Raw genomic sequence first — 24,665 nt, 5'->3', positions numbered from 1 at the left:
ACTCGCTTCCCAGAGCTGGAAAGCATAGTCACTAGTTGATGGTCGGTGTCCTTGGCCCTAAGGAAGTAACGCCCATGCCGACCGGAAGACTTGGCCAAGGCATAACAATGCCGAATAGCAGGAATGATGATGTTAATCCTAAGGCGACGGTTTAGTGCGATAATCCCCATTATGATTCTAAAAAAATTAACATTGGGTTGGGAAGGGATTAAACCCCAATGGCAGAGCATAGCCCTAAGGAGTGGATGAAGTGGGAATCGGATTCCACCCTCTGCGATTGATAGGAGAGGGAAGACAACTGTGGATTCATTAACCCTCTCCATATCGAGGGTGCCGTCTGTCACGAATGACAGACGGACGTCATCTGGAATGGAAAAATGGCGTCGGAAGTCAGAAATTCGATCCGAAGAGAGGAGATACTTCAGGTGTTTTGCCATTTCTTACAGTGTACATGAATGCTCGAAACCAAAAACAAACCAGGCAAAGAGAACTTACGAGAGACAAAGAGGATAGTGAAGTTGCAGAGACAATGCGGAAGACAGTCCAGCAGCAAGTATCTGAAAGCGTGTGCATTTGAAAAGACGTCAAAATTTTAAATCATAATAAGTATGAGAGTACGAAGGGCCGGGAAGTTGAAATGATGACCGAAAAGCGTATGTTCAGACGTCAGCCTTGGAATGGGGTTGTGGGCAATTGTGGGGGCCGAGTAATGGGGGTCCTAAATAGGCCGAGTATATGAACTTGGGGAACTGAGATGTATGTATAGTATTCGGCTTCATCGCACATCCAAATCATACCATATTTAGTCAAATAGCCAAATAAGGCAAGGGCCGAGTAAAAAGCAATCTGCTACAAAGGAAGCCGAATGACGAACAGAAAGTGGGCCTAGTCTCAAGGCCCAAGAGAGAAAGGATATAAATTGAAGAATATCCGCCAGTAAAATGAGAACTATTGTGCTTAACTTAGAATATAAGTAATCTCGAGGGTAGAGACTGACTTTTCCGTCGGAGTGCTAATTTCGGCACCCCCGACCGCAGTGTTTATTCCTTTTCAAGTGACCAGAAGAGGATCAATAGCGTCCCCCAAGATCGGAAGAGTATTTCCAAACCACTTCCCCACATTAATTAATTATCATTAAGTGAGCTTATATAAGGCTTCTTATATGCCTTTACCCTTTCTTCATTTCAATACATTTGAGCTCACACACACACAAGCAAAAACGTGGGAGAGAGAGTGTGAGATAGAAGAAAATTGGGATTAAAAGTTAAGATATGAGAGAATTGCTAGGAATTATTGGGGATTTGCAAAGAATTTGGGAATTGAAGCTTCCTCTCTTGTGCAATCTAGACTCTAGGTAAGAGTTTTAGTCTTCGACCTTGTAATGTAGTTGAATAATATGTGAAAACAAGTGAATTATATGAATTTATGTAAGGATTGAGCTAGAATTGAAGAAAGATAAGTCATTCCATACATGTACGCACATTTATAGCATTTTGAAGTTGTTTTCAAAGATTTTCTCCATACATGTTGTAATTCTAGCCTAAGTTGAAGAATTCATAACATTTCTCATTAATGGATCACATTTGATCATGTTTTAGAAGCCATAAACTCAAGAGAACACATGCATGTCATGTTCATACCATATTTTTACATTTCAAGTTGAATTGTTGTATATTTGACATACTTTTGGGCCTTGATTTCATGAAATGATCTTCGAATCATAATATTTTACAAGTTCCTAGATGTTCTCCAGAATTTTGGCCCAAGAAGATAAGTTTTGGGGTGTAGAATTCGAGCTTGGGGCAGGGGAGTGCAATCTGGAAGTTCCAGATTTTGCACTTCCGCTCAAGTGTCGAATTCTACGCTTGAGCGGCGACCCTGTAATCTTTCACTTCTGCTCGAGCGACCAGAAGTCCGCTCAAGCGTGAAATGCATGCTCCAAGAAGTTCATATGTTTTTACAGATCGCTCGAGCGACGAAAGTTACGCTCAAGCGGGGATCAAGCGTCCGTCGAGCGTGAAAATCAAGCAACCAGTACTTTTTTAAAGTTTGCAAACTGCTCAAGCGAGGGAAGTTGCGCTTGAGCGGACCCTCACATTTTGCATGTCCACTCGAGCGAGGAAAACCACGCTCGAGCGTGGACCCTGTTTTCAACAAGTTCTGAAAAATGTTTTCAAGTACATTTTTGCATCCTCATTCCATCCTAGACATTCCTAGGCTAAGATTAAGACTCCATAATAAGGATAAAAAATAGAAACACACCAAGATAAGAAAGAATTAATTATTTCCGGGAGTGTAATTCAATACGTATTCGTTTTTAACTGTGTAGGTCACGTGCCACAAAACGTCTGTTCGCCCTGAAGTCATCTGTTAATTGTGAGTAATAACTCTGTAAAGTTATGTTTGATTATAAGTATTTTTTGACTGAAATGATATGATCTATTTTCTGAAATGCTATTTTATGAATCACGAATGAATGTCCATTTTTTTGAAATGTATTTGTGGCATCCTTAGTTCATGTGGCCCTCGCCTGGGGGTAATAATACCGAGGCTTATAATCATGTGGCCCTTGCTCGGGGGTAATAATACCGAGGCCTATATTCACGTGGACCTTGCCCGAGGGTAACAATACCAAGGCCTATATTCATGTGGCCCTCACCTGGGGGTAACAATACCATGGCTATTTGTGCGCAAGATATGGACCTTTATGGTCGTCAGTACCGACTATACATGTGGGTTTCAGGACCAAGTTGATATGATAGCTAATGGATGTACCACATATAACTGCTTATGATTCCTGAATAAGAATATGAATCTGAATCTGTTTCTGCTTTGAAATCTAAATGCACATAAGACTCTGATTTCAAACTCTGTGATGGACATGATTTATTAAAACCCTTTACCTTGTTATTATTCACTAGGCTCCAATTCACTATTTGTACTATGTATGTAGGTGAACAGGCACATGACCAGGCTTAGAGTTGAGGACCTGGCGTCTCAGTTTTTTGCGAGTCACCCTTCTGCGCCTCTCGGGGAGGTTCCTTTTGAGATGTCCCGTTTTGTAATTTTGCTGCAGATATTTTGTTGGGCTTATCTGTGCTTGGGGCTAAGTCCCCGTTTGGCTATACTTGCATAAATGGATGGATGTATGACATATATTTTTGATGTCACAAGTATATACGCGAGTTTGTTTTGAGGATTACTGTCTCATATATGTTACCACAGCTCTATAGACTAAGTCTATTTTATTTATTTGCTTCCTCAGCCCATAATCATCTACTATTCTGCTAAAAGGCCTTTGGTAATCCAAGGATTATTGACTGGTTACGACGCTAAACCTATAGGGACGGGTTTGGGTCGTGACAATAAGATTTCAACTACCTGCCATTAATTTTCTTAGGATGTACATACCCATTCAAATTCCTCAAATGGTATGCTCCCTTAGGCAAGACTCTATGAACTTGATATGGTCCTTCCTAGTTAGGTGACTATTTGCCAAATTTATGGCTTTTAATTCCTATTGGGAGAATTGTTTTCCATACCAAATCACCTTCATCAAAGCTAATGTGCTTGACTTTCTTATTATAATTTTTGGCTGTTTTCTTCTTTCGAAAGATAATGCTATTTAATGCCAAAATTTTAGCTTTATCCACATTTTCTAATTCCAAGACCATGCTATGATGGTACTGCTCAGGAGCTAACTGGTTGTGGCATGTCACCTTCAAGGACTTAATGTTAATCTCTACAAGTAACACTGCATCATGCCCATATACTAAGGCATAAAGAGTAACTCCTATACTTGACCTTGGAAAATTCCTATAAGCCCACAATACATCCAACAACAAGTTATGCCAATCTCTTGGATTGTCTTCCACAACTCTCTGTATTCATTTTTTCAAAGACTTATTGGATGATTCTGCCTGACCATTTGCTTGTGCATAACAAGTGGTAGAATTAACAAGGCTAATTCCAAACTCTGTCGCGAAAGACTTTACCATCTTTCTATCAAATGCAGTCCCATTATCCTCAGTTATGGTTTGTGGGATGCCAAACTTGTGAATCGAATCTTTAATAAATTCAATAACTTCAGTTTGGTCTACAGCCTTATATGGTTTAGTTACGACCCACTTAGTGAAGTAGTCTGTGTCCACTAAGATGAAACAATAGTGCTTCGAAGAGGGTGGATGTATTTTCCCTATCATATCCATAGCCCAACCTCTAAATGGCCAAGGCTTCACAACTGCATGTAAATCAGTTATTGGTACATGTCTTATCATGCCGCTTTTGGTATGCTTGGTAACCTCTAGCATATTCTATACAATCTTTAAGGATGGTGGGCCAATAATAGAAATGCCTTCGAAGCAGCCATCTCATCTTCACACCAGGCTAATGAGCACCACAGATGCCTTCATGAACTTCAGTCATGGCTGTCAATGCCTCCTTTGGCCCTAAACATTCTAATAACAATCTACTCCCCTTTTGCAAAGAGCATTACCATACACTATGTATTGCATAGATTGTAATTTGATCTTTCTATTGGCTTTCGATGATGGGCCAGTTAGGTACTGCATTATTGGACGCCTCCAATCTTGATCTTGTAAGTCATTATGATTGACTTCTAACACCACATTTCTTTTAGTTAAGAGTGGTATTAATTTTTGATATGTTACTTGACTTATGTTCATTTGAATGTCATCCCTTCTCCTGAAATTCGAAACTTTCTGAGCTACATCATTGGCTTTGCTATTCATGAATCTTGGGATATAAGTCACATTTGCTATCTGAGACTGAGAAAGCAAATGTAATGCAACAACATAGTATGACAACATGCTTGCACTTTGACATTTGAAAATTCCTTTCACTTGGTTGACCACCAATTGAGAATCCCCAAATATATCAACTACGTGAGCTTATAATCCAATAAGCATTTCCAATCCGATTATTAAAGCTTCATATTCAACTTGATTATTGAAACAAGTAATTTCATCAACTCTGAAGCCATGTGTGGTTTCTACCCCCTGTGGTGACTTAATTACAACACCAATTCCAATCAGATCATTGGCCTTTGACCCGCCGAACCACATCTGCCATGGCTTAACATTGATCACACCAAGATCCATTATTTCCTGTCTTTTTGACATGGATGATCTGCCAAAAGTTAGTCAAAACTTGTTCTTTTATTACCTTTTGGGGGATATATTCTAGATGAAACTCTGACAAGGCCAATATCCATTTGCCAATTCTTCTTCTGAACATTGGTCTAGATAACATATACTTAACCAAGTCTGTGGTTACAATTACCAAAATAACATTAGGCAAAAGATAATATCTTAATTTCATTGCTGCAAAGTACAATGCAAGGCACATCTTTTCTACAGCTAAATATTTACATTCACAAGAATTTAAAAACCTGCTAAGGTAATAAGCTGTTTGCTCCTTGCCTTCTTCATTGTCCTGGGCTAAGAAAGCTCCTAATGAATCTTCTGTTGCAACAGTGTATAACTTTAAGGGCTCATCATTCTTTGGTAACATCAGCACTGAAGGCTTGGCCAAGTAGGCTTTAATTTCTTGGAAAGCAGTTTGATACTCTGCTGTCCACACAAACTCCTCTTTATCTTTTAACCTTAATAAGGAAGAAAATACTTTAGTTTTCCCTACAGTGTTAGAAATAAATCTTCGAAGAAAATTAACCTGTCTAAGGAACTTTTGTACTTCTTTCTTACTTGATGGAGGCTTGGCCTTAATGATGGCTTTGGCTTTATTCTGATTAATCTGTATTCCTTTCTTGTGTACTACATAGCCTAAGAAGTTTCCAGCTGATACACCAAAAGTACATTTAAGAGGATTGAGTTTCAACTTGAACTTTCTCATTTCTTCGAAAGCTGCTTCCAAGTGACCCAAATGTTCCTCCATGGACTGAGATTTTACTACAATGTTATCAATGTAACACTCTAAATACCCTCCAATGAGATCATAAACGATAGTGTTCATTGCCGTTTGATATGTAGCCCCAGCATTCTTTAGACCAAATGATATTTTAATCCATTCGAATGTGCCAATGTTCCCAGAACATCTAAATGTCATCTTATGGATATCCTCCTCTGCAATGCAGATTTGGTTATAACCAGAATGCCCATCCATCATGGATAAAATCTTATGCCTTGCTGAATAAGTCTACTATGGGCATGGGGTACTCATTTTTTGGAGTTGCTATATTCAGGTTTCTAAAATCAATGTATACCCTCATTTTGCCATTCTTTTTAATCATAGGCATAATATTGGACAGCCATTCAATATATCTGGTTGTTCTAATAAAACCTGCCTTAAAGAGCCTAAGAATTCCTGATTGACCTTCTGAATCACTTCAGGACTCATCCTTCTTGGTTTCTGCTTGTATGACTTGAAATTAGGCTTCATAGGGAGCCTATATTCTACTAATGACCTATCCAATCATGGCAGTTCATTATAAGACCATGCAAAACAGTCTTTATATCTCTTTAAAACCATCAATAACTAGCCCCTGTCAAGAGCACTTAACCAAGCACCGATGTAAGTGGGTTGTTGTTTAGAACCTTCCCCTAAATTAACTTCTTCCAAGGGGTCTTGTATTCGAGAACTCACTAATGCTTCTCTTTTGATTTCTTCTGCCCTCGAAGCAATTTCTTTGCTTTGTTTTGCTCCCACTTTCTCTGATTCAACATCTTTGCCTTCTTTCTCATAGACAAAGTCTGTCCATAAGGCTTCTTCTTTCTGTATTTCCTGGACATTTGTTTCGATGTCCAATGCACAGTATTTATCAAAGGTCAAAGACTTGACCTGTTGTTGTCCTTGGTTACAGTCAACTACCACCATGGCTTCTTTCTCTTGTTCCTGAACTTTTTAAACTATTGATTTTAAGTCCAATGCTGAAAACTTGACTAAAGCCAAGGGTCTGGCTTCTTTGATTTTATCTCATTGCCTACAATCAGGCATCATTATCATCTTTGATGACGAATTCTTCATCAGCACTCTCATGTATGAAGTGCTTCAGGTGTGCCACTTCCTCATCAACCGTCACTTCGGCTGAACCATCAGGTTTTGTCAATATACTGAGCAGTGTCACTTCTTCAATATACAACTTGGCTTCTGCAAAGTCAGTACAAGCGACAAAGGGTTGAGGGTCTGCATTGATCTCCTCTATCTCTCCATTGCACAAGGCTATCATTATCTTCTGGTGTAGAGAGGAATGCACACATTTGTTAGTGTGAATCCAATCCCTGCCAAGTAAAGCATTATACTTAGCATTATTATCAATAACAAAGAATGTCGTCACGCAATCACTGGTCCCCACACTCAGGTTGATGGACAAAATACCTTAAGCCATCTGCTTAAGTTTCTTCAAAGAGGATTTCGGAAGCAGGTTCACTGTTGCCCATTATCCACCAATACCCTATTCATCTGTATCCCATCAAAAAAAGCCTTGATATACAAGGGCTTGACATGTTGTGTCATGGATGTTATAGGATACTCAAAGGTATATGAAAGATTAATACTCATTTCTTCCTCACTTTCGTCCTCAGTTTCCATCGGTGTGGTTACTTCAGATTCATCTTGAACCACACTAACCTGTGAATTTTCACTAGAAACTGGAATAGGGTCAATCTCCTGACCTTCTTGGTTTCCATCTTCAACCTGGAACTCCTGTGGTAGTATATGCACCATATTCACTGACACTGGAAGAAATGAGCTAAACTAAACTACTGGGTGCACTTGCTTCTTTTCCAAACTAACTTGTTATGTTATTTTAGAAGCATCTTCCATGCTACATTCTGGCACTTCAGTGCTAGTGACTTCCTTCGAATGGTCTGTTCCTGCTGATTTTTCAACCAAAAATGTCTATTCAGCCATAAAGGCTTCAAACATCTCCTTTTCAACCATTTCTTTCTTTTGGCCTAAGTCAACTTCTCCTTCTGTCTCACTGTCGCTTTCCATCAAGGCCTTTTCAAGGCCTGCTAAGCTGGATCTTTCCTTGGCTTTCAGTTCAGAGTGAACTTTAGCTAACTGCTCTTTGCTAAAACTTCTTTTGTTTTGAGGAGTCGATTTTGGACTATGATCCAATTTTGGGCTTTTTCTTTCCTTTGTCTAGCCTTTTGGCTGGGCCAATGAAGAACTCTCTTCATTTTCCTTCAGATCCTTTTGGTACTAAGTGTACCTTCACTGGATCTTCCTCCTTTAGGACCTAGAAATTACTAGAACCATATTTGGTTCCTTTATTTTTGGGTGCTTTAGTAAAACTCAATTATTTGGAGCCACCAAGGGAGGTTTAACCGTTCTACCTTGGTCTCCAACAACACTTCTCTAGATAGGCCTCTTCTTAGGCTTGTTCTGTATGACAAACCAATCTAGAACCCCAGGTACCCATGAACTCATTAGTTCAGCTGCTGAACTAGCTCTTTCTGCCTTTGAAGCCGGCTTCGAAGCTGCCTATGGAGGCCACTGCTCGGCCCTGATCCCCTGTCTTGAGCCTAATTTAGGCTTTCTGTCAAGGTCGTTACCTTTCATCTTGTTTGAGGCTGATTTAAGAGGCCAATCTTTGGCTCTGATGCCATAACTTGAGCCCATTTTAAGCCTCCTCTCAGGATGATTGCCCTCCATCCTATAGTAGTTGGGTGGTCTGAACTCATGTAGAGGTCTCTTGCCCTTGGAATGCACTCTAGTGGCTGATGGTCCAGCCAAGAATGACTACTGTTTGAGACCAGTTGGGTATGGCCTCTTGTTGTAAGTACTGGCTGGTTTAGGACATCTCTACACATCCTTGTAATACTGTTTCCCATCAATTGGGAGCCCTTTCAACCATTTGTAACTTAACCTGCATTTGGGACACATCTTTTGTATGACAACTACCTCTAGGGAGTCATCATCCAGTGCTTCCTTACTAGACTCCTCCATTTGGTCTGCAAAGCTCTGCCCATCTGCTGGTGAACTTCTGGTATCTTTCTTGATAGTAGTCTGGCTGGCAACATGCATCTGCACATTAACCTCCTCCAATTCCTTCAAGGATAAGTCCTGGAAGTCTAGCACAACAACATTGGCTGTAACTTCTCCAATCTCTAGAAATAGATTAATATCAATCCCCATAACTTTCTCTGCTTTAACTGGAAATTTTAAACCCTTCTTTCGAATCTGTTCTTGGATCCTATCCTGAAAAACAATACAGTTTTTAGTTGAGTGAGACCAAGAATTGTGCCATTTACAACATATTTTCCCCTTAAGTTCTTCTGGAGAAGGAATTTTAACTCCCTTAGTAACTTTAGGAAATTCGCTAAAAGAAAATGATCAAAAATGTCATCTGCCTTTGTTAAATCGAAAGAGTATTTCCTATGAAGGTCTTTCTTTTTAAACTGCTGGTCTATTGTAGTGTCTTTATGAATTAATGCCTCACAGATCACAGGCTCTTTCCCGATGATCTTTGTTGTATCAATCTTATAATTAGGATCTCTATAATAAGTCTTGTATAATGCATTACTTCGATCTTGTTCTTCCTCAAGTAATGATTCATATCTAGACACCTTATAGGTTAATTCCACTAAGTCTCTAAACTCAGTTGAGTCGAACTTCTTTCGAAGCCTAAATTCTAAACCATTTTGAGCCAATCTCACAAATTTAGGCTCTGGTAGAATGACCCTACATTTGTTTCGTGCTTTTTTGAATCTGGCAATAAATTGAACAGCCTTCTCATCAGGACTTTGACTCAACCTTGCCAAGTCTGTCATGGAAACTTCTGGCTCCATTTGGAAGAATTGGGCATGAAATGCCTCCTCCATTTGCTGCCAAGTTTGGATAGAGCCAGGTGTAAGGTTAATATACCATACAAAAGCTGCCTCAGTTAAAGAATTTGAAAAAAGTCTTAACTTTATGTAATCATTATTGGTAAATTCACCACATTGGGCAGCGAACCTAGCAACGTGTTTTACTGTTGACTGGTTTTCATTCCCATAAAAAAGAGCAAAGTCTGGTATTATAAACCCCTTGGGTATTCATGCCCCCTATCCACCCATTCTGGATATGGCTTTCTATACACAGGAGTTTAAACCCCCGAGCCATAGGCCCACAAATTTCTCTGACAATATCAACAATTTGGTTCTTAGGAAACATGTTTTGTGCTTGTTGGACTACCAATGGAGGAACAAACACAAGATTTGGTAGAAAACCTTGTGCCTGAGGCCCTCTTGATCCATAGGGACGTACATTGGGACTAGTTGTCCCTGTGATACTGGCAGCTGTTGAGGGTATGGTTGACCTCTCTGAGCCTGTCCTGCGAAATGACCTCCGAAAGGTGCTGTAATAGGAGAAACATGTATTATTTCTCTCCCAGCTACAAGAAACCCTTCCAACATCCCGGGTGTGAATTCGAACAAGGGATTAGTGAACGCCCTTGTGCCAGGTATGGCTTCGAACATGGGATTTGGAAACATTTTAAAGTCATTTTTTTTGTGTTGGCCCAGATCCACCAATTTGTATGGCTTCGCTGTTAGGTAATGAGGTATTTTGATTTACCATAGGCCTCGAAAGAGGCTCATACCAAGACTGAGGTATAGGTGATGGTTTTCATAATTTTGATTACTAGTCTGACCATTAGTATGTTCATTACTTTGCATAGGCTGTTTATCTCTAACCAATCTTTGTTGAGGAACATTTGAATTTTCCTTCATATGCCTTGTGTTTGTTGGTTGATGGGAATTCATCCGATCTATAAAGGATATTGCCCATCTTTCCATCGTGTTTATTAACTGCTGTCATATGGCATCTACTAGGCCTCCCCATGGATTCATTGGCTGAGTAGATGGAACAGTGGATGGTCCAATTCCATGGCATTGTTCAATATTTTGAACATGTGATGCATGTTTTGAAGTACTGGTCTGTTCGACCATAGGTTCTGATGAGATAGGTGCATCCATAGGATGTGTTATCACATTATCCTCTGGATCAAGTACATCTACCTCTACCTCTCCTTCCACACCTTCTTCCAGGCGTTCATTTTCTCCTTGTCTCCTTCGTCTAGCCATTTCAATTTGTCCCACTGGATGTGCCAAAAATATATATTGGCTTTTTTGGCTTTCGAAAGTTAATATTGTAATTTTAAGTGTGCCAACAAGGATCAATCAGTCCTTACAAAAGATTAATTGCCAACCAATTATTAGAGGATTGTATTTTAGTTCTTTTAGCCTCAATAAAAAGGATTTTTACTAGTGGCTTGTTTAAGAGAATTTAGTAAATAACAACTAAGTGAAGAATAATTTCAGAATTTCATTAAATAAAATGAAAAACTTATAATGATCTAACCCAGCCTCGTAAAGGTTTACAGCAACAAGCTATTTGAAACTACTCCTATAAATGAAGTGTAGTACAGGAATTTGAAGTACAAAAATGTAAAGAACTGTAAAAACTGGAAGGGAAGACAAAGTAAAGAAAACTGGTTTTTTGATCTGAGTCTGGATCCCTCATTTTAAGGCATTCTCTGCTATTTATACTTCTCAATGATAACCGTCGAAGTGGGCTTCCAACCGTCGAAATGTCCTCCCATGATTGCTGAATATGCTTTCTCACAGTTAGTCCCACTACGCCACATTGCAGTTAGGCTTCCCTCATGATTTTGAATTTGAACTTTGTGAGTAACCGTCAGGCCACATCACCTTATATCTTTTGATTGTTCCAGTGCCACGCAGATCTATTATTTTCAATACGGGCTGACACGTGTTTGACTTTGATTGGCAACTTATATTAACTTTCTAAATTGCCCCCTTCATGCCTTGTGTTGAATTGTGATTAGCTTTTATAATTTATACATCCAACAGAATTAAGGTGTTTTTTTTGGTGTTCTTATTTTTTGTGTTTTTATTTTATTCCAATGCCGTTTAAGTTCTTTTTTAGCTAGAGGGTTACAATTCACCCATAATGACTTGTGTGGCGATTGGGTTGTGCCCTATATCATTCATTGAGTGTGTGTAACAAATCATGACACTTCAAAATTGTGGCAACATTTTTTTTCTAATTTTTAAATTGTTATATATATGTTGTCGTTAATGCATTTTTTAAAAAAATTATGTTGTTTTTCAGTTGTTCAGTTTATTTATTTATTTTATTTGTGTGTTTTAATTTTTACATTTCCATGTATTTTTATACCAAATTAAATGTGGGGAATTTTAATATTTTTTGATTTTTGGTTTCTAATTTTAAAGTTGTTTTCAGACCTGAATTATTTTTCTCTTTTTTTAGACGAGGTTTATTCACTTTTTTTTTTCTTTTCTATATTGTTTTTAAATTTTTTTTTTTTTTTTTTTTTGTTCTAAAACCCCCCACCTCCCAACCCTCAAATTTTTTATTCTAATATTTTTGGGGTTCTAATTTTGAAGTAGTGGTTTTTTTTGTTTACCTTAATTCTCACCTGTATATTTTTTTATTTTTGGGATTTTTTTTTGTGTTATTTTTTGTTTGAATTTAATTTTAAAATTGTTTTGAGCTTTTAATTTGGCTGCTTTTTATTTCATTTTGGGCTTTTTACCATTACTTTAGGTAATTAAGTTTTTTTGGCTGTTCTTTGTATTCCGATTTTTAAATTGTTGTATATGTATATGTATATTGTTATTGCAACTTTTTAATTAAGAATGGTCGACATCTATCTGACGACCGACTTATGAGCCGGTTGAGCGCAGCTGCCATGCCAGTGAGATGCTGCACTTTTTTTTATTGAATTGGGCCTCTCTAGATCCTGAATTTCTTTGATCTGAGAGGGGTCTGTTTCTATACCTCGGTTGGTCACCAGGAAGCCTAAGAATTTGTCAGATCCTACGCCGAACAAACACTTGGATGCATTAAGGCGTAACTTGTTCTTCTTTAGGATCTGAAACATCTCACCTAGGTCCCTGAGATGGTCATTCTCATCCTTGCTTTTGACCAGCGTATCATTTATGTATGCCTCCATTGTTCTGCCTAACAATGGTTCAAACATCTTGGTGACCAGCCGTTGGAATGTTGCCCCTGCGTTCTTTAGGCCAAAGGGCATGGCCTTATAACAATATAACCCTCTGGGCGTTGTAAAAGATGTGACCTCTTGGTCAGGCTCATACATAGCAATCTGATGGTAACCTCTATACGCATCAAGGAAGTTAAGTCGATTATGGCCTGCCGTCAAGTCTACCAGTTGGTCTATCCTGGGTAAGGGAAAGCTATCTTTTGGGCATGCCTTGCTGACTGTTTTGTAGTCCACGCAAACGCGCCATTTTCCATTCTTCTTTGGCACCACCACTGTATTGGATATCCACTTAGGATAATGCACTTCTCTGATAGCTCCTGCCTCTAGAAGGTTTCCCAATTCCTTCGCCACTATCTCGGCATGGTGGAGTGCCGATCTGCGAGTGCGCTGTATAACTGGTCTGGCAAATCGATGGACATTTAATTGGTGACAGATGAAGTTTGGGTCAATGCCAAGCATGTCATACGGCGTCCAGGCGAACACTTCGATGTTGGAGGTTAAGAATTTCATGACCTCTATTCTCTCAGTGTTTGACAATAATGAGCCGAGCAAAAAGAACTTTTCCGGGTCTTTTTCATCTACCCTTACCTGTACCAAGTCTTCCACTGCCTTCTGTTCAGCTGCTTTGCCAACATCTGTGAACAGCTCATTGCTCTCAGGTTCTTCCACCATCTGTACATATCCCTTAGCAGGGCGACTGTCATTTACTGTGACGATGCATTGTTTGGACATAATTTGGTCTCCAAAGACCTCTTCAATTACTTCGGCTTCGTTGGGAAACCGCATTACTTGATGGTAGGTTGACGCTACCGATCGCATGGCATGCAGCCATGTCCTTCCCAAGATTATGTTGTAAGTGGAAAGGACTTTCAATACCCAGAACTCTACTTGTTTCGTCATGCTTCCTGCTCTGACTAGGAGGATTATCTTGCCCACTGGCCACTCTGGCATTGAGTTGAATCCGATTAGGGGAGATGTTGCAGGCGCCAAGTCTTTGTCCTCCAGTTTCAATTGTTTGAAGGTTTCGTAATATATTATCTCACACGAGCTTCCTTGGTCGATCGAAATCCGTTTGATGTCGTAATCCTTAACGCGGAGTGTGACGACCAGTGCATCATTGTGAGGCAATATATCCTTGCCAAGTCTCTGTCTAAAAAAGATATGACATTCGTGGCTTCTGCTCTCTCCTTTTTGATGGCAGATTGTGCACTTAATACCTCCCTTAAGTGCTCAGCCTTCTTGATCATTCCCCTGAGAGCTCACATACTCGCTCAAGTTCGAATGCCCCATGTATTACGTTAATCACGCCTTGAGGTGGGGCATCGATCGGCATTCCGTTTGGGTTGTCGTGGTTCTGGGGGGTTGGCTGTGTCCCTCATTCTATGTACTGGTCCAGATGCCCAGCCGTCACTAACTCCTCCAAATGCTGCCTTAATGGCGTGCAATTTTCAGTGTGGTGTCCCTTTTCATCATGGAAGGTGCACCGGGACCTCTCGTCATAGTCTTTTTGTGTCTCTCCCAATTTTGTTGGCCATTTGACGAAAGGTTCGTCGCGTATTTCACTGAGAATTCGGTAGATCGATTTTTTGAACACCGTGGTGATGGCAGTGAGGACTCATAACCACCTTTTGTCTGAGCCCTCTCTGTTGGCCTACCTGCTTCGCCCATTCCTGCTTGATCGTTCTATCGTGTTGACTTTTGTTGTGGTCATTTTATTTGGCATTGTTGTTGTGCCAGATTTTGCTTTAGTACGGGTGTCGTCCTCCTCCACCCGAATATGCTGGTGTACTCTCTCCATCAAGGCCTCCATTGTGAGGGGGGGTGTCATAGTAATTGAGTCCCTCAACTTGTTTCCGACTGGTAGCCCCCTTTTGTACTGTGCGATGGCAAGATTTGTGGGGCAATCTCCTATCTGGTTGAAAGTCTCCCAGTAACGACTATTGTAGGATCTCAACATCTCCTTGTCGCCCATGTCAATGGAGAGTAGCTGATCGATCTCCACTGGCGTTTTGGTGTTCGTTCTGAACCTAGTCACGAACGCCGTCGCCAATTGCGCCTAGGAGGCGATGCTGCCTTCTGGTAGCCTTTCGAACCAGGTTAAACCTAGGTCACCAAGGTTGGATGGGAATAAGATACACATCAAAGCCTCGTTCCGCCGATATACCGCCATAACCTAGAAAAAGTGGCTTAGGTGCATGTAGGGGTCCATCTTCCCCTCGTAAGTCGTAAACTTAGGCTGGAGGAAGCTTGAAGGTAATGGTGCGTTCTCAATTACTGGGACGAACGGCGAGCTATGTAACCTTGCTAATGCTTTGTCCGTTGGTTCGTAAGCAAGGTGCCGCATTGGCATTCCTACCTCGACGCTCCCATGCGTCCGATGGGCTAACCGCTAAAGGGCTGAAACTCTGTGCGAGTCGCGCGCCCTGACATCCTCCTTCCATCGTGCCCTTTCTTTAAGCACAGTTCGCAAATCAGACGATCTGGGCAACTCCGTCTGCTTGGATGACGTCTGGTGCGTGCGCGAGGGCCGATAGGTGCTTCCTTCAGTATATGACCTCTCAGTCCTCGTTCCCTCAGACCTGGAGTAACGAGTCATGGACGTCCTTGCTTGCGTGTCGCCTGTTCTAAGGCTCCTACTCTCTGCTTGCGATGGTGTGGTATGCCTACCATGATCTTCCGAGTGGCGAAGGGGCCTGTTGCCTTTGTGTCCCTCTCCTGTTGCCACCTCTTTTCCTTTTATCTAGCGCTTAATCAACCCCATATCTGCCGTCATCCTCCTTATTAACTCGTCCTGCTCCTTTACGCGATCTTCCAGAATTTGAGGATCCATCATTCTCCTCTATCGCTCAGGACTCTGAGAGCGACGGGGGCTGTTAGCCCGCCTTTCCTTTGCATTCCTCTAGGGGTTCTGTCGCTGGGGTTCTAAATCCGCCATTGGAGGGACAAGAGACAAACCTTGGCGCCTCTTATCCCCCTCTGGGGTTTGCCCATCAATGGCTGATTGCGGCAAGTCTTCATTGTGCGCCATCGATCTCAACTAGAGAGAAAAGCTTGATCAAGAGGTTTTGTTCTTTGTGATTGCAATTTCCACAGACGGCGCCAATTGTACGAGCAAGAAATAATGTCCTCCTATAATCCTGTTGATCAAGTTTGCGCTCCTCCAAACGTCGTCGCTTTACTCCCTGAAAGCACAAACGTGAGCTAGCCGGCGGGTGTGTGCCGGATACCTCTCCGATACCTAAGTCAGCAAAATAGACAAATAGACAAAAGATCTGTGTATTCGAGAATCAAAGTTGTGTTACCTCTCCACAGGTGATGTTGTGAGCTTTTATAAGTTTCGTGTGGCACAATCCTAGTAGGACTCTTATTCCTCTATGCAGAGTCCTCCTACAAATCACACTCTTGAAAGATAATGCTTATCCTTTCACACCCCCCTCACTGCATAAACCAAATGAGATGGTCCTAGCTCGGTGGTATGACCAAACGACCGAGCTAGTATTGCCATGCTAAAATGACAGTTTAGACCGAGCTATGCCTAGCTCGGTCCTTCCTTTCTCTGTTTGTACCTCGGTTTGACATATTTCAACAGAGCTAGTAACTTAAGACCGAGCTAACTATGCAAAACGGCGTCCTTATCTCAGCGCGACTGTGCACAATTCCTAGCTAGCTCGGCATTCCCATGCATAATGCCTAGCTAGCTCGGCCCTTTGACTGGCCTAACAGATGCTAGGTCCAGGTTGTGAAGCCCACTAACCTCGGCCCATATTCGTTTAGTCCTTAGACTGAAATACATCTGCTCTTACCTCGGTCCGTCGTGCAGCCCAATTCCCAAGGAAGTCTACTCCTTAGCTCGACCCAATTTAGATATAGAATACCCTCTCAGATGATGTGTAATTGATTTTTTGTATATTAAAATCATAAAAAATGAAATTTGACATAAACAAATTGAAAGTCTGGTAATCATTATGGTGATTATTGATGATTTTTTTAAAAATATATTTTATATATAAGGTATTTTTAGCCAGTTTAATAGTGTGATAACATTATTTCAAAGTTAGTAGAAATATTTTATACGTGGTGAAAATTATTAGACGGAGAGAACAACGGATGAAGAAGAAATACAAATTTTACAAAATTATGGGAGTACTAGGATTGACATAAATGAAAAATCAAGGTTAAAATTAATGGAAGTTAAATTTGGAGTGCCTTTGTTTTCGAATTAGGCCATAGAATTAAATTTTATGTCCACCGAAACGTATAAAAAAAAAAAAAAAAAATACAAGAATCTGGATAACTCACGCATGTGAAAGTGAAGGTTGAATCTCACATATGATACAACTCAATCTCATGAAAAATTGAGAGCTGCACCCCAAATTAACTGATTAAATGACAGTAATAATCCAAATATATAACATTTCTTTTTCTTTTTTTAAAACTTGTTGACATTGTTAAAATTCTTAAACAACACTATCACAGTTGTCAAAAAAAATCTCAAATCACCGAAATCACTAATCTGTTACATTTATTTACATTTCTAACTATAAAGAAATGTAAAAAATAGTAATTTTAATAAAAAAAAATTTACAATTCAATATAAATTTTCAAAATAAATTTCAAATTAATGATAAAATTTAAAGTGATCAACTTTTATAATTTTTTTAGTCTTACCAGACTTCCAATTTTCCCTTTTAATAATCAATATTTTCTTTGTGCATATGTGTTTTTACTACAAAGTTCTCAAATAAATACACCACCACCATCATAATATATATATATATATATATTTGAGAATGATTAGTAATTTGAATTTAAATTTGTCTGAAAATCTAAATTATGTTTGTCGATTGATTGCTCAGATGGTTAATGTAACACTTATCTATAGTAGGAGACACAGGTCGGCCTTGACTTATTAGGGGCCTAAGGCAAATTTTTTAAATTGGGCCCTTCATATATCATTATCTAAAAAATAAAAAAATTGTTTGGATAAAACAAAAAAGATCAAAATTTATTTCTATTGCATTACAATTTAATAAAATTTAGATAACAAATATATATATATATATAATAGTTGAATTTCAATTAGTTGAATCGAATCTTTAGTTTTTAGCTTTCCAATGCTATAAGAACAAAAATTAATTGGGGTTAAGGATGAGAATTTTCGACACAACTCAAGCAATATACAAAATTAGCAAGTTAAGGTTGATTATTTTCAACATGAATCCAAGTATGACACAACTCAATAACATGAATTATTAGTTATATATTTGAATGTTCACTAAGAGATGCCATAACATTTTTTTAATCTTTTATTTAACTCTATGTAACTGAATAAAAAAGTATGTAAAATAATAATTAAGGCTAATATCTTTTTTTCATTTAAGATATATATTTTTTTGTTACCTATTTTAGAGTCAATCTAATAAAAAATATATAGTAATAAGGTAAAAAAATTTTAATTAGAAAAATGCAATTGAATTAAAATCAAACACTCTATGAATAATTTCATTTAGTTGAAATAAATTTTATAAAATTCAACTTACGAAAAAAAATTTAATCTCTCAATACACTTGCTAAGTTAATTTTATCTAAAAGTGAAAGTTTTCACATTAAACATCAATCGAACACGAATCAAAATAACACCACACGACAACATAAAAATAAATAAATTGAGCTAATATTAAAATAATTATAAAATAACATGACATGATACACTCCTCTAATTGGGGGCCCTAAATTTTGTTCAAAATTGAGGGTCCGAGGCGACCGCCTCAGTAGCCTCACCCCAAGGCCGGCCCTGAGAAGACAGAAAACTAAATTAGAAGGGACATTTATTAATTACAACTACAATTTTTTTTCCCATAACCAACAATAAGAAGATAATAATAATTTTTGAATTATATAAAAATTTAAATAAATTATTACAAAAGTATTTTAGATAAAATTTTACAATTAATTTCAAGTAAAATAAAAAAGAAAGTATTGCGTATAATTAGTATATTATGGACAACGTAAAAAAGTCATATATTTAAATCTTAAAACAAATTATATAATTGTAAAATAAATTAATTTCCTACAAAATTTGAATAAAAATTTCATATAGTAATGATATCATGTCATCATTGACATATGATATTATCAACCGATAACAAAGCAACATATGAATGATGAATTTCACGAGCAAATATAACTAACATTTTAGTAACTTTTACATATATATATATATATATATAGTGAGATTCTATATATCAATAATGATAGATATTATCTTTATATTAAGATTTTTTTTACAAAATTTTCATACATAAAAATATAATTTGTTGTAATTCTTTCATTTTCAATAAAATAATTACTATTATTTTCATAACTTTAGAAATATCATTGACATTTTATTTTAAATATTATTTTTTAAATTTTTTTATTTATATGCATATGTAAAAAAGATAAAAATAAAAATTCCAAAGCCAAGAGAGCATGTGACCACTGACCCCATGTGACTCCCTCACTGCTTATCTACCGTATTGTTGCCATTATTAACCGCAATTGTTATCGAATAATCGACAAACCAAAATTCATATAAGTCGAGTAAATCAAAAATCAAAAAAAAAAAATGTTTGGAAGTTCTAAATTGGGACAACTAAAAGAGTTATAGAGCGTGGGTTTCACTGACTGAAGTGATGTTTTGATCTTAAATTTTTTTTTTTTTTTAAATTTTCACCTTATTAATGATCTATTAATGCTCCCAAATTAATAAAATGTATCATTGTTAAAATCAAAATTCAAGCGATGTACCAAAAAGGACAACATTAGTTTCATTTAAACCATGCAACTGTGTAATAACAAAAAGGACAACCCTAACTGTTTTACAAAGCATATTACTTTTACAAACAACACGTGTCATACACACACACTTCACCAATACAAAAGCTTAAGATTTAAACTTATCACAAACCCAACCCATATTAAACAAAGCTTAACCAGATCAGCAGCAATCGGATTCATATCCTTGAAGATCCGAGAACACCCAAACAAAGCCCCAAACATCCCAACACTCACCATCAACCCGACCCACACAGCACCCACCCCGAACACAATCGGGTCCCAAGCCACGCTAAGAGCGAGATAGCTCATCAAAAAGGCCAGGGCCTGGGGCTTGCGATGAAACCCACCTTCGGCCCAAACAAACCAAGCGCAGAGGCCCATAATGGCAGCCGAGCCCACGAAGATAGTGTGGAGGATCCATGGAGATGGGAACCAAACGGGTTTGAGTGCGACCCGGTGGCGACCCGAAAGCAAAATAATGACAGCGACGTGGAGAGAGACTGGGAATGTTATGGCTATGGCCAATGATCGAATGCCACGTCTCGCCATTGCTGATCTTCTCTGTCTTCTTCCTTTGTTGTTGCTGCTGCTATTGTTGTTGTGATCGATGTTGGGTTCGTCTTTGGCTCGGTGCCGGACGAGGTTGTCGGTTTCGGGGGCCATGAGTGAGGGAGAGATCTGGAGGTGAGAGGAATTTCAGGTGGGGGATTTATAGAGGTAAACGAGGTTTTCGGGGTTGGTTGAGGTGGGAGAGTGACACGTGGACGGACGAGGTGGCGAGAGGTGGAGGGTATGTGTACACGTGGAGCGTAATGAAGTGCCAACCGATGCGTAAGAGGATTTGGTCAAACTACGGAAGGAAAGGTTTCGGTATTTCTTTTCTTTTAAGCTCTGTTTGTTTGTAAAATTATGGTATTAAAGTTAAGATATAAACTAAATGAGAAATTATAAATATATTTTTTAAACATTGACTTTTTTAATTAGTTTTTTTGTGTTTAGACTTTTTTAGACTCGTTTGATTTTTTTTTTTGAGATTTTTTTTGATTTTGTGAGAGAAAAAAATATAATAATTATGGATAAAAAGTAATATTTTATTTTATTGGCATATATAGCTTATTTTGTCTTTTTGTGATTATTTAGTTCCAAAATGTTAGCCAAACCATGGCTTAAAATATAAGTTGTCTCGTATAGTTCTAAAAATTACATCCCGTCTCCTCAAGTTTTCAGTTTCATAATAAATAACTCATTTTTATTAAGAATAATACTAGGGGTCATGAAAAAAATTCATGAAATATTTCATGAAAATTTTTCATCATTTGATTAATGTGTAGTGTTTTATTGTATGTGTAATCCAAAAGTGAAAAATATTTCATGAACATCTTCATGATATTTTTTTAATGATCCCTAGCATTACTTTTATTAATAAATCATTCAATGAATTAATAGTTTTTAATAATTTCAAATTTTTATTTAAAATAATAATTTAAGTAATTTTATTATTGTATAAGAGAATATTTAAAAAAATTATTTTTTAATTAAAAATTATGACAATGAGGTATTTGTAATTTTTCAAATCACAGGGGACTATTCATATTATAAACAAATCTCAGAGTGTACTTGTAATTTATCCATGATTTTTTTATTTTTTATTTTTCGATAACATAATAGGATGTTAGTAAGTTAGATTACAATAAAAAGATAATAGTAACTTTATTGACTCGAATCTTGAATTTATAATTTTTTTACTATCTTAAGGGACAACTACATATATTACTGGACCAACTATCTCATCCAAATTGTATTTATTTGTGTATTAGTAATTGATTTGAATTTATTTGTGTACTAGTAATTGATTTGAGCAAACTTCACGTTACCCCTCTATGGTTTAGGCCATGTGCAGATTACTCTCATAATATTCGAATATCACCACATAATTCTCCTGTGGTTAATAGAGTAAAGTGCACAATCAACACCGTTAATGTCAGATGTAAAAGATCAATTTGCCCTTGTATATATTTTCACTTCCAACAGTCGTGCATCTGAGAAGAGAAGGTGGAGAGAACTAGATTGTACGATTGAACAAAATCACGAAAATCAAAATTTAAGAATGAGCTCAAGAAAAAAAAAAAAAAAAAACTACAATCTAAGAATTTTTTTTTTTTTATTTGTTGCTCTCTCTCTCTCTAGTCTACCTTACCTATTGATTTGAATTCGGTTGGCTGAGAAATTTATTTTTCTGAATATTTTTTTTTTTTTTTAGGTGGGTTTATGCTTAGATTAGCTTCCAATCACTTTTCTATAGTGAACCTTAAGGGATGGGGGTGAGTAAAATGTTGAAGAAGGTTGTGCTTAGAACAACCTTCTAATATATATATATACGAAGAAGATTAAAATTTTTAGAGAGAAATCAAAGAGAATTATATATATACATATATACAAAAATCAAAGTCACAAATTATATATAGCTACAGATTATATACACATAGCTACAGTTTTATTCTTGTACCATATTCCCAACATATATATACATATATATAGCTACAGATTATATATATACATATATATATATATATACATTGATTTCGATCACGAAGCTCTATCTTTAATCAACCAATACATATATGAGTCACTATATACAACAAAACATAAATGGATCCATACATATATATATATATATATAGAGAGAGAGAGAGAGAGAGAGAGAGAATGAACTTGATTTTGATTTTTGTGATTTTATTCGGCATGATCTCTAAATCACTCGTCTTTTCAAATTCATGTAATCGTTTATGGAATTATATTATATTCTGCAAGTTGAAATCTTATGTAGAGTTTGAATTTTAGGATAAAATATCATAACTTTTTGACAAATTCAATCAATAATAAACATAGAAGTTGAAACACATGAGCAATCCTCTTGGGTAAGCTTTTATTTGTAACTCTAGAGGCATTTTGGTCTTTTAATTGTGAGGGAACATCATCAGTTCATGCCCAACTGCACAACACTCGCGTGTACTGCACAGCTTGTTAGAATAGATGAAAAAATTAACTGTGCACTTTATTCCATCAACCACAGGGGGTTATGTGGTGATATTCAAACGTCAGGGTGGTAATCCACACATGGCCTAAATCATAGGGAGTTAAAGTGAAATTTGCCCTTAAATTTATGTGTACATAAAAGTTCTTATAATATAAAATGTGACTATTATTTTTGTAAGATAGGGTGTAATAAGGTCTTTTTCACTCCCAATCCCATTGAATTGGAAATAGTGCTGCTATTAACATTCCCATAAATTATTTTGGACCCTTAAATTTTTATCTTTTTTTTATTACAATAATAACCTTAAAAAAAATTACTATAAAGGACATCATTAATTTTGAGACATGCTATCTCACAATTAAGCCTACACACCCACTATATCATGCATTAGGGTTTATGAGAACACCCAACTCCATCACCACCCATCCATATTTTCCAAATCCCACTTTCAAAACTTTGAAAACCCTTTGGCGGTAATATTCCAATTGGAACGGTGACAACCATTTAATTACCTACATTTTTTCTGGCTATGACAATGAGTGAAACTTTTTCTGACAACTATAACTCCATAAAACGAGAGGAGTACAACAATAAAAATTTAGAGGAGGTTCATAACTTTGATGTTGTTCTTAACTCAAAGGAGATTAGCCATATAAGGGTAAGTTTATTGAAAAAAATTTGAAAAAAAATAATAAAATATATTCGTCATTTTTTCGAGACTGAACTCTCGATAACACAGGCCCGAACATTATTTATTTATTTGGGAACCGGTAACCGAACATTGATTTTGAACTTTCTGTGATCTGAGATGAGTCTAGAATGAAGAAAACTCAAAGAACTAAACCATTTTAAGAATTGGGAATCAGAGATTTTAATCTCCGATAAGTGATTGTATGATAGGTTAAGATAAGGTCGGTGACAACCATAGACAAGTTTTGTATTGGTTTCCCTTGAAAGATTATTGTGGCTCAAATCAAGAGCTTGGATTTGAGAATAATGAAAAATATCATATGAGAAGTTGGTTAAACCAGCAGAGACAGTATTTTTCTTCTTTATCTTTTTTCGTGGGTTTTGAAAAGGATGAGACTCTTCTTCTATGTTTTGGAAGAAGGTTTTTTGGTTTTTTTAGTTAAAATAGCCACAAAAAAATAAAATAGGTTTTTTAGCCCAATAAGACAAAACATCACATCTAACTTATAATCATTACATTCTTTCTCTCACAAAAAACAAAAAGAGCCAAAAGCTCTTCCCAAATCAGACTTTTTAGCCCCAGGCTAAAATAGCCAAAAAAGTCAAAAAGCCAACTCACTTCCCAAACGAAACCGTTAGTGGGTTTTGTTACGATTTTTTGGAAGAGATGTTTTTTTTAGAGCGTGGGGGTGTGCATTCAATGGGTGAAATGTTTAAGGATAATTTTGGTATTATTTAGAGGAAAAAAGAAATTTTAAGGGTTTTAAAATTTATAAGTAAGGGTTCAAACAAATAGATGATCCAAAATAATTTATGGGGTACTAATAACACTGCTCTTATTAAACTCGTGTCACCAATAAGATTATGGCTTATTTTGGCAATTGAGCTAAAAGATAGCTTTTTGATTTTTTTTTTTCTTTTGTCACACACCTTTTTACTTTTTTGCCAGTTTTTAAAAAAAAAAATTTAACATACTTCTCAAAACAAGTATATATCTATGAACCTATGTAAAATTACACCCATCTCATTTAAAGTTTGAGAAAAATACAATTAATTCATACTTTTAACATAATTATATCATTCTCTTTTGAGGCTTTTTGATTCACA

The 24,665-nt window shown here is 37.1% G+C and overlaps 1 protein-coding gene across 1 annotated transcript; it reads right to left on the bottom strand.

Moving 5' to 3' along the window:
- Window positions 1-19,921: 19,921 nt before the first annotated feature.
- Window positions 19,922-20,494, bottom strand: LOC114271376 (translocator protein homolog). The gene has a single exon (XM_028213001.1). It carries the CDS (start codon window positions 20,492-20,494, stop codon window positions 19,922-19,924), a length of 573 nt encoding a protein of 190 aa, XP_028068802.1.
- Window positions 20,495-24,665: the final 4,171 nt, after the last annotated feature.

The sequence above is a fragment of the Camellia sinensis genome, chromosome 12 (assembly GCF_055761805.1).
Source record: "Camellia sinensis isolate YWXY chromosome 12, ASM5576180v1, whole genome shotgun sequence".
Lineage (NCBI taxonomy): Eukaryota > Viridiplantae > Streptophyta > Magnoliopsida > Ericales > Theaceae > Camellia > Camellia sinensis.
Note: the sequence above shows the minus strand (reverse complement) of the source record. Positions and strands in the feature narration are given on the sequence as shown.